Consider the following 11,351-nt stretch of genomic DNA (forward strand, 5'->3'; position numbering starts at 1 on the left):
GCCTCAGCAGTGAGGACTACTGACTAAGGCAAGGAATCATAGACTCCAGGAGAGTATCGAACTAACGACACGCCTGGTTCAGTCTAACAAGTAGAGACTCAGACCCCAGAAGGTACCAAATGAAAGGTACAACTGGTAAGGTCTAAAACAGTGAAAAACAGACCAAAGACAGTATCAAATGAAAGATACGTCTTGTAAGGTCAAAACAGAGAAAACAGACCCCAGACAGTATCAAATGGAGGATACGTCTTGTAAGGTCAAAACAGTGTGACTCTGAAAATGAATTACCAGCATACAGTGTAAATTGCCGGTGAAATACCGTTACCTTAAGGCTAATGAATTATAAGGTAACCCGGGATACTCGTAACCATACTGACTAAAGTACCAGACGCCCTACAAGCGTCTACAATATGACATTTTTCAACCGTTGGCTTGGTAGGCCGGGACTGTAGCTAGCAGTCTGGGTGCGGGGTTGTCAATCCCTTATAGATCTATACACACAATGTCCGCTCTCCCTACAGGAGATTCTGGTTACCAACTAGACGACGGAGAAGGCCGTGTCCTGAAGATGCATCCCAAATAGTGGGTAGAGACTTCCAAATAGTGGGTAGTGTGTTTCTAATGTAAGTGTAGACTAGAGGTAGAGACTCTTAACTGAACTGACTAGAGCATTCCTGTATGTCCATACTTATATACATAATATATAACTAATGAATCAAATGACCTTCGGACAGCCATCCGATCCCACCAGACCACATCTCAACGAAGAAAAGGAAGTAGGGCGGACGAGCCTGCCTAAGTCTTTCAATCATTACTTATATGTACCTATATAAGCACAAACATACATCTAACTACGAATGAGTGTCTATCAAGTAGATGTGATTCTTGTGAAGTAGGAGTGTCTAACAAGTGAAGTAGGAGCAGTCGCAAGTGAAGTAGGAGTGTCGAACAAGTATAAGCGTATCACGAAGTAGAGACGACAATAAGTGAAGTAAGAGCGTCTATCAAGTATAAGCGACTACAAGTATAAGTGAAATAGAGACAATAACTGGTATAAACTCATCACGAAGTGAAAGCGTTATCGAGTAGGAGTTTAAAATAAGTAAAAGTGAAGCAGCAGTAACAAACAAGTAAAAGTATACATTGTAAAAGGGAACTTCAGTGAGAACCTTGGAAAAACCTTTATATATTAAGAAAATCACGACTTGGTATTCCTTTGTGAAATAAGTTTGATGTAAAACTTTTAGAAATTCTTTGGAAACCTTTCATAAATCAGTTTGAAATGAAACTTTGATAAAACAGTAAAAGTAAGAACTTGAACAAGTGAAAACCTTTTAGAAAACCATTTATAGTGTCCTACTCGGTAAAACAGTGTTACAGTGTGGTAAATTATTGTGCATGCGGGTTATCAATCACATGTGATTGATATGATAACTGGCATGGTTAACTTGTATTCCCCCCCCCCCTTATAAAACATGTAAAAACATTTAAAAGGTTCATTCAGGGGTATGAACTCACCTGGTGTAAGTAGGTCCGACGAGGGTGCCGGTTGGGCGTTCGGTGTCACGTAAGGACTCGAACACACTCAATGACCTATTTAACATATGATAACATATGTTCACATACAATTAGTATATTTAATACAAATTAAACACGTATACGAGCTCAAAGGAGCGAAAAAACACTTTGGTTAAGTGTGTGGGTGTCCCGGGTAGCGTCTAAAGTTGTGTATGGCCTAGGAATGGAGTTTACTATCCGAGAGTAAACTCCCAAAGTTTTGTTTATGGCCCAGGGACATCTCACCATGAGTTTACGGCCGTAAACTCATGGTGAGGGGTTCTAGTGTGTTTAAGGCTTCTAGCTTGCTCATGGAATTATTCTAGGTCCAAAACTATATAGTGTGAATGAGTTTAAGGTCTTTAAGGGCTCTAGTAGGGAGTTTACGGCCCAGGGACAACTCCCAAGGGAGTTTACGGCCGTAAACTCTCATTCCTTGAGTTTTGTGAAGTTTCAAGCCCCTAATACCTTGCTAGTAATTTATAATGAAGTGTGAGGCCATTTGGGGGGGGGGGGATTAAAACTATCATTTGGGTGTGTTTAGGGGTGTTTATGGCCCTGGTACATGCCTGGGCTGTAAACTCCTTTTGTCCCTCCATTTTAATGTGCTTGAATGATGATCTAAACCCAAAATACCAAGTACCTAAATTATGCATGAAGCCTATGGGTGGTTTGGAAGTGTTTTTGGGGCATTTATACAAGTTTTAGAGGTGTTTACGGCCTAAGCTTGTGCTTGGGCCATAAACTCTCTTTTATGCCCTAAATCATTGTGTTTTCATGCTCAAACACTCCTAGGCTAATCCCTTAATTTATTTCCAAGCCTTTAGGGACATTTTGGGGTCATTTTGGCCTCATTTTAGGTGTTTACGGCCTAAGGAGGAGCTTAGGCCGTGAACTCCTTTTCAATAGCTTAAATGGTCCAATTCTAAGCTATAAACACGAATCATAATGTTTAGAGTAAGCTAGGGTAAGTGGACTTACGATTTGAAAGCGTTTGGTTGCAGATTTGGGGCGAAAACGGGTCTAGAGAGAGAGTATAGAGAGAGAGGGTGGAAAGAGCTCAAATAGAGTTTACTCCCCTTTATATATGGGTGGGAGTTGGAGCTCAGTGGAATTCTACCCAATACTGCCGTTATACGGGGCTTTTGGTCGCACCCGATTTAGTGGTCGTAATAATAAAAACTAACTTTTTCCAATTAAATGGAAATGTGTGTTATGTGTTTTTATTTCCTTTTATCACGACTTAACGGCATATTAAACATAACAATTGAAATGTTTATTTAATTGACGACCTCTAATTAACGGAACTTTTATAAACTGGAAAATTCCGTTAACGGTAACGGGGAAACGTAACGGAACAACTTGGGTTGTCACAATAATAAAAGAAGACCTTGCCTTCTCATTTAGACATACGAATGACATTACTCTTCTTATTCTTCCTTCTCTGCATTCCTGCTTCCGGCGATTCTTTCAGGCAAGTGGTGATATCCGGCAGTACACAATACTGTTTAGGTTGTTGTACCCTGGGAACAGACGGCAAATCTGTTTAAGGGAATCGAGTCCAACTCGAGCCTCAGCCACATCGTTTGCATCTAATTTTCCTTTACAGGAACCTGTCAAGGACGAAAACGAAGTCACTATTCTAACAGTCTTAAACAGTTTCTATTCTTTGTTCTAATACAGATTCTATTCTTTGTTCTAATACAAATTTATTCTTTGTTCTAATACTTTCGTTTTCTGTTCTTTTATTCTAAAATCGAGTTTATATCGATTTTTACAGTACTAATTTGATTGTGATTGCGATTCTTTCAGAATGTCTGCAACTCCCGTTGGTACTGGAACTCCTGCTGTGAACCCAAATGCGCCAGTTCCAAACATCATGGCTAATCATGCTGAAAGACCTGAAAATTTTTTTGGTCTTAACTTCAAGAGGTGGCAACAAAAGATGTTGTTCTACTTGACCACCTTGAACTTGGCTCGGTTCCTAACAGAAATTGCTCCTTTAATTGCTGAGGGGCAGGCTGATGCTCAATCTGTGACTGCAGTGGATGCATGGTAGCATTTAGAATTTTTGTGCCGCAACTATGTGTTGAATGGGCTAACAGATGCACTTTACAATGTTTATTGTAAAGTTGCAACTGCTAAGGAACTATGGGAGTCGTTGGAAAGTAAGTATAAGACAGAAGATGCTGGAACTAAGAAGCATGTTGTTGCTAAGTTCTTGGAATACAAAATGGTTGACTCGAAATCTGTTATGAGTCAAGTCCAAGACCTTCAGGTTATCATACATGATAATAATGCAGAAGGGATGGATCTTAATGAATCATTCCAAGTTGCATCAATGGTTGAAAAGCTTCCTCCTGGTTGGATAGACTTCAAAAATTACCTTAAGCATAAGCGAAAGGAGATGTCTGTGGAGGAACTGGTGGTGCGTCTTCGCATTGAAGAAGACAATAGAACGGCCTTGAAGAAAGGAAGTGAAGTTGAGTCTTCTAAGGTTCATGTGGTGGAAAATGAAAACTTCCCCGATTTCAACCAAACACGTATTCTAAAATTTTCATTGAATATTGATAATTGAAAATGAAAACTCAACTCTATTTTCTGAAAACATTTTCTTAGAAAATGAAAACAATTTTCAACAACCAAACGCACCCTCAGTTTTCCAAATTGTATGTAAATTAGAAAAGTGATTTTTACAGTTTTCCAAATTTCTAAGATGGAAAATGAAAACTCACCCTGTTTCAACCAAACGCGTTTTCTAAAATTTTCATTGAAAATTGAAAATGAAAACTCAACTCAATTTTTTGAAACATTTTCTTAGAAAATGAAAACAATTTTCCACAACCAAACGCACTCTAAACTTTCTCCAAATAGACTTTAGTGAGAATGCATGATAATGACAATAAGTATATAAGATTGAATGTATTCATATTATGAAAAATTTAGGGTGCATTTAGTTGCGGAAAAATAGACCGTTTTCCGGAAAAATTCCAAAAAAATGAGAATTTTGAAAACGTGTTTAGTTCGTCTATTTTTCTAAAATTTTCACGGAAAATAATTTTTTTTTCGTTTTCTAAAGTTACAAAGAAGTTCGAAATTTAAGAAAACTGATAATCATTGTTTTCCACATTTTTCTAATTCCAAAATTTTTCTAAAATATAAACACCCACTCACACCCCCATCCACTTCTACCTACCCTCACATTAACACCCCCAACCCACCACACTCCTACCTACCTACACTCTCTCCCAAGCCCACCCTCACAAATACACACACACTCCAACCCCCACAAACACACACACACACACACCAACCCCCACAAACACACACACACACACACACATAAACACACACACACACACCAACACCCACAAACACACCCACACCCACACCCACACCCACAAACAAACACATACACACACCAACCCCCACAAACAAACACACACACACACACACCCCTACAAAAAAACACACACACACACACACCAACCCCCACAAACATACACACACACACACACCTACAAACACACACACACACACATAGACACCCACACCCCCACAAACACACACACATACACCCACAAACACACAAACACACACACATATATACACCCACACCCCCATAAACACACAAACACACACACACACAAACCAATGCCCCCTCCCCCCCCACACACATACAACCACCCACACCCACACCCCCACAAACACCCACACCCACAAACATACACACACACACATACCCACACCACCCCTACCCCTACAAACACACACCTACCCTCACCCACGCCCCCACAAGCACACATACAGACACACACGCACTTATAAACACCCACACACACCAACCCCCACAAACACACACACACCCCACTCACACTCTCACAAACACACACACACACACCCCCCACCAAACCCCACAAACACACACACACACCCACATCCACCCTCACAAACACAAACACACACACACATACACCTACAAACACACACACACACACACCAACCTCCACAAACTCACACCCACCCCCACCCCAAACCCCCACACACACACCCAACACCACTACCCCATCACCACCACCACCACCGCCGTCATCACCACCACTGCCACAATTGCCGCCACCAGCACCACCGCCTGTCCCCCTGTCGTTGCCCTCACCACCGCCACCGTCCCCACGCCCACCCTACCACTGCTACCGTTTTCTAAAAATAAAAATCGATAGAAAAGTACACATCTAAATGCGTTTTCTAATTTTCTAAAACTGAAAATGAAAAATGATTAAGTTTTAACTAAACGCATTTTGTAAATTTTCCAATGAAAACCGAAAACGGAAAAAGAAAACTGAAAAGGGAAAACGAAAAACAGAAAATGTAAACTATTTTTCTGTAACTAAACACAACTTTATTCTTTTATTCATTCTCATAAAATAACACTGTCCACACAATAGATGTTATCCATATTTCAAAAAAGTTTACAACATGAGAACAAAGATACAAATTCAAAAGTAATATTTGACACTTTCACACCCGATCTTCCATTTACATAGATACAAGTTCTACAACATGAGTACATTCAAAATATAACTACACACCAACATTACAAAATAATGTTGCAAGAAACTTTCACAATCTTAGTAAAAACTTGATACATCTTACATTCATTCCGATATACTATACCAAAGTATGACATGGTTATACCACCTTTCATTACATGCTAGTTATATGAAGTTCAAATGCTTTACCTTAATTTTTCTTTCAAAATTTTACTTAATTTTATCACCACCTCCATCACCAACAAGGCCGCCACCAACACCTGAATAAAATGCTAAATGGATAAGTGAAACGCTTAATGGGTTACAATGTTTGCTAGCTAAAACGTTTCAAAAACACTTTTAGGCTTATTGCTCCACTTTTTCCCTAAGGAAAACTAGGGTTCAAATGGTCCGTGGAATTCCTAAATGCAGAAACGGTTCAAATGTTAGGATCCATAATTGCACACTTGTGCAGTTGAAGAAAATGAAAAAAAAATGGAATATCATCCACATGCATCAGTATGTGTTGCTACGATTTCATATCTAATACTTAAACTTTGTCATGGTACAAGGCTGAAGCAAGCCCGTCCTAGAGGGTGGGCGATAGGAGCGACCGTTCAGAGCCCATCTTATAAAGAGGCCCAAATTTTTTATGAAAATTATTATATTTAAAAAATAATACAAATATTTTTCTTTTAATTATTGATTTATTATAAAAAAACATGATGACATTTTTGTTTTTTAAGGGCCCATTTTTTTTCCCTTGCTCTAGGCCCAAAATATGTTTGGAACGGCCCTGGGCTGAAGAAATAGTCTTTCGGTTATGCAGAGTTCCAAATCGAGTTACTTCCTTAAGAGAATAAGTCAGCTACCCTATGGAACTAAGCTTACATCTCGAAATAAACTGCTAATTAATGTGATGTAAAAAACAGTATAATTATGGACGACTCAAATCATTTAAATTTTCAGACTGTTACATGATTTGCTAAGTCTCTAAAACATAATATAATCAATGGAAACAGGAAGAAAATACCTCGTCAGATAGTCTCTGTACGACGTAGACTGGCTCCTTAATCTGTGGGTGCCGGTATGTAGCGGAAGTGACTATTTTGGAATATCTCGGTTGCAAAAGCACGCGACTGTTCAAGAAGTGATGTGGATCCAAAAATAACCACACCAGTCATCGAAGACATACTGTGTGGAAGACGACTTATTCGTGTTAACGATATATCTAAACCTTCTAAAAGCTCTAGATTTCCAAAATCCTCTGGCAATTTCTCAAGTTTACTACAAAAGCCAAGAAAGAGAAATCTCAAACATTTCAAGTTACATATGCTGTTTGGAATATCTCCTAAAGATAAACACTTGGTCAGGTTCAGCATCTCTAAACATTCTAATTGGCCAATATCCTCGGGTAACTTCTCAAGGAGCACACAAGATTCAAGTATTAGAGATTGCAGATGAATCAGCATGCAAATGCTATTTGGAAGACGTCGAAGACTTGCAGACGACAAACTCAACTCCTCTAAATTTTTTAACCAACCAAGATTCTCCGGTAACTCTTCAAGATACCAACAATCTTTAAGTGTGAGAGATTTTAGGTGTTTCAACATACAAACGCTATCAGGAAGAAATTTGATGTGTGTAGACACCAAATTGAGCTGTTCTAAGCATTTCAACAGGTCAAGGTCATTAGGCAACTCTGGAATACAGCCATAGAATCTAAGGCGTCTTAGATGTTGTAAACCACAAATGCTTCCTGAAACACTCTCAAGTTTTGTGCAAGGTTGGAGATCTAGAACGACAGCCTTAGAATCAATTCCGGTTGACAAGGTTTGTTCTTTACAATAGTGGAATGCAAACCGTAGCATTGGTAGATTGTTTGTGGTGTCCCTTGGGAATTCCTCCAAGCACTTCGCAGCCACAGATAACTCAGGTATACTTAGAAGCACAAGTGATTCCAACTTTTTAAGCAAAGAAAAAGATACAGACCATGAGCAACCAATTAAATTTACGAGAACAAGCCTTTCTAGACATCCAATGGGCGCATGAATCTCTGTCAAATCATGACATCCAATAAGAATTAACCTCTCAAGATTCGGAGTCATTTCAAGGTCAAGGGTCCTCAACTTGGAATCTCTAAGGTCGAGGAATCTGAGCTTCTTAAGAACCTATATATCATATGCAAAAAGAAAACTAATTACACAGAGTATTCATGTATAAGCTAACACATACAGCAAAAGGGTTACAATTAATCAATCAATATACCTTTCTTTCTCCGCTTTCCCAAAGTTGCACGATTTTGCTTCCAACTAGTTCAAGTCCAACAAGATGATTTGCTCGAAATGTTGGGGGTAAAGACAACCAGGGTAAACATTCCAATACAAAAACTGTAACGAATTCGGTAAGTACTGTTTTGTATTATCAAACTTCCAGTCCCTAGGGAAACAGTCATCATGCTTCCCACCAAGACAAAGATATCTAAGTTTCTTCAGGTTTCCAAGGCTTTTGATGATAATTTCAGGACTCAGTTCCTTCCACACCAGCTCCAGTCCTATACATGTTGATGCTTCAGTACCCTATAATCCAAAACCAATCACCATATATAAAACTTGTGTTATAGGTAATGAAAATTTATTATAAGTTTTAGTAAATTTGATGCTAATTACCGAATCATCGGTGAATAGTTTTTCAATTTCCTCGCGAATCCAGAGTCGGCTGTGTTTGTTGGGGTCATCGGGGTGTGATCGCCGAACAATATTCTGTCCCAATTCTACTAGTCTATCATGCATGCCCAATCTACTCGAGTCATCATTTAAAATTGTTATGAGACATTTTTGCTCAAGAATTCTTAAACCATATGCGGCACTAAATCCACAGCTATCAAGGACTCTAACCACATACTCTTTAGGAAACCCCCTCAAGAAGCATGCAACATCTAAGAACATTTCCTTGTGATCATCCTCTAGGCTGTTATAGCTTATTTCCAACACCTCTATAATTTTCCGAGATGGAATTGTTTCTAGTCTTTTTAGTGCACCTCTCCACACTAGCTCATTTTCACCACGCAGATGTGAACCCAAAACTTTAATCATTAAGGGAAGACCAGCAGCATAACGTACTACTTCTGATGAAAGCTTTTCATACCCTTCATCTGGAATGTATCTCTTAAATGCATACCTACTAAACAGGCTCATTGCTTCCTCATCCGACAAGAAGCCGACATCATGAATCCAGTTTGTATCTACTCCGTGTGCTAGCAGCACTTTCTCGTCTCTTGTTGTAATGATGATTCTACTTCCGTCCTTAAACCAATCACCAGCTAACGCCTCAAGCTGCTCTTCATCATCCACATCGTCTAGAACAAGAAGAACTTTTTTATAGGGTAGCCTCATTCTCATGAATTCTTTCCCATCATGAACACTCCCCACACGCATGTTTTCATCTTTTAGAACACCTGAAAGGATTCGTTCTTGCAATGACCGCAAACCTTCCTTTTTTGAAATTTCCCTTACGTCATCAGCAAAGAAACTACCTTCAAAATGGGAAGATATGTTATCAAAAATAGCTCTGGCCAAAGTTGTCTTCCCAATGCCTCCCATCCCCTTGATCCCTATCAAGCGCGCTTTATCGTTCAAACCGATCCCCAAAGATGACTCAAGATCTTGCATGCGGTGGTCCATGCCTATTACATTTTCATCATTGCTCAAATGAATGGATCGTAACTTGAGTGAAATTTCTTTAACAATTTTTTTTATGGCTTCAGCTTCATGCCTGTAGATGAAACAAGATTCAAGTAGCTTGATCAAGAATATCCCACATGATAAATTAGTTTCAGCACTATACCATACAACCATATTTCATGCTTCATATATATGCTTCTACAATGTTGGAAAATAAGAAGATCAATCTATGCTACTGGGTTTTAAGGCTCAATTGAGAAGAAGAAAAACGATTTTTTGCTGCTGCAAAAGAAGTAAATATTCCTCTTAAATTTGAAGGAAACGGTTTCAATGAATTGCATTACAAAGCAAAGAAAACAAGTAATACTTATATGCCTATTACTTCTAAAATTTAAATTAATACTAAAAATACTAACTATAAAACTAAGACATACTTCATAAATCAAGGAAGAAATGGGTGAAAAGTCAGATATGGTGAAGTGAAGGCAGAACTATTTATATATTTGTTGCTGACTTTAAGGAGGTTCTATCATCACATAGAAGACTCAACTTTGAGTTGAAATTTTACAACCTAACATCAAGGCCATGGATGACACTTCTACATCCACAGCTGGACCTGATTAGAAATACAAAAATGAAAGAATACTTTTGCAGAGATATGATAAAGGAATTTTTACCCATCAGCAATGTTTTTTAGATTCCACCCAACCAGATTGCCTGCACTTTCCAGAGCCTTTTCCCATTTCGTAATCTGTTCGTTAGTCTTATGTTTGGCAATGGCTTCTTCAACTGGCCCACTTCGTTTGCGGATGTCGCTGGGCTCCACATCATAAAAGAGCGGGTAAGCAATCTGCTCATTTTCGTCTTGACACTCCATAATCTTCGCAAGTTCCTTCAGGCACCAAGAAGAAGATGCATAGTTTTGGGAGAAAACAATTATAAAGAACCTTGACTCTTCAATGGCTTTGAAGAGCTCATCGATCCTTTTTCCTTTCTCCAGTTCCTCGTTATCCCTGAAGGTGTGAATACCTAGTTGCTTAAGAGAAACGTAAAGATGATCAACAAAGGTCTTACGCGTGTCTTCTCCTCTAAAGCTCAAGAACACATGATACTTAAAGCTCTTTTGATTGGATGAAGTTGAAGAAGACGCCATTAAGGGTTTTCTTGATGGAACTTCTATAAATCAAATCATTCTTGAGAGATTTTCTTAACAAATAATTGCAAAGAAATTAGTGATGTTTGATACTACACAACCCAATGATCGGTAACAGCCAGTAATATCAACAAAGTGACGACATACATTAATTTTGTGGGTCACGTCAACGAAGAAATTTCAAATGCCCCGCTAAATTATTATTAAAAAAATGTCAACTGGTCAACCAAACTTTTTGTATTATTGCGATTGCTTCATGGCAAGTTGCAGTTGTTGAATGGAAAAGTCAACAAAACTTTTGTATTAATTGTTCGAGTAAATTACACGGTTCGTGCTCGTGGGTTAAAAGATATAACGGTTTTAGTCCTTAAGATTCATTTTTGTAAAGTTATCTTCCCTATTTTATAGTTTCATTTCACTTTTGATCCC

General features: G+C 38.7%; 2 protein-coding genes across 2 annotated transcripts; both read right to left on the reverse strand.

Moving 5' to 3' along the window:
* Nucleotides 1-5,617: 5,617 nt before the first annotated feature.
* Nucleotides 5,618-8,194, reverse strand: LOC122197463 (disease resistance protein RPV1-like). The gene is made up of 3 exons (XM_042901603.1): nucleotides 7,282-8,194; nucleotides 5,846-5,896; nucleotides 5,618-5,757 (listed from the first exon to the last, which is right to left on the reverse strand). The coding sequence occupies exons 1-3, from the start codon at nucleotides 8,192-8,194 to the stop codon at nucleotides 5,618-5,620; spliced, it is 1,104 nt and encodes a 367-aa protein (XP_042757537.1).
* LOC111878580 (TMV resistance protein N) lies at nucleotides 5,974-11,035 on the reverse strand. The gene is made up of 5 exons (XM_042901000.2): nucleotides 10,447-11,035; nucleotides 8,756-9,860; nucleotides 8,355-8,665; nucleotides 7,120-8,257; nucleotides 5,974-6,367 (listed from the first exon to the last, which is right to left on the reverse strand). Exons 1-3 carry the CDS (start codon nucleotides 10,920-10,922, stop codon nucleotides 8,399-8,401), a joined length of 1,848 nt encoding a protein of 615 aa, XP_042756934.1. The 5' UTR covers nucleotides 10,923-11,035; the 3' UTR covers nucleotides 5,974-6,367; nucleotides 7,120-8,257; nucleotides 8,355-8,398.
* Nucleotides 11,036-11,351: the final 316 nt, after the last annotated feature.

Source organism: Lactuca sativa, chromosome 4 (genome assembly GCF_002870075.4).
Source record: "Lactuca sativa cultivar Salinas chromosome 4, Lsat_Salinas_v11, whole genome shotgun sequence".
Lineage (NCBI taxonomy): Eukaryota > Viridiplantae > Streptophyta > Magnoliopsida > Asterales > Asteraceae > Lactuca > Lactuca sativa.

Bases quoted from the DNA above. Each gene is read 5' to 3' on its own strand.
- LOC122197463 (XM_042901603.1), bottom strand. From the start codon at position 8,194: ATGACTCCGAATCTTGAGAGGTTAATTCTTATTGGATGTCATGATTTG. The intron at 5,897-7,281 runs GTATGTCTTCGA...TTCCCTTTTCAG, and splicing joins AATAAGTCGTCTTCCACACA to TTTTCTTTTTCCGTTTTCGG. The intron at 5,758-5,845 runs GTTAAAACTTAA...TTTTATTTTTAG, and splicing joins AAATTTACAAAATGCGTTTA to AAAACGGTAGCAGTGGTAGG.
- LOC111878580 (XM_042901000.2), bottom strand. From the start codon at position 10,922: ATGGCGTCTTCTTCAACTTCATCCAATCAAAAGAGCTTTAAGTATCAT. The intron at 9,861-10,446 runs GTAAAAATTCCT...TTTCATCTACAG, and splicing joins CTAAAAAACATTGCTGATGG to GCATGAAGCTGAAGCCATAA. The intron at 8,666-8,755 runs GTAATTAGCATC...TTTGGATTATAG, and splicing joins AACTATTCACCGATGATTCG to GGTACTGAAGCATCAACATG.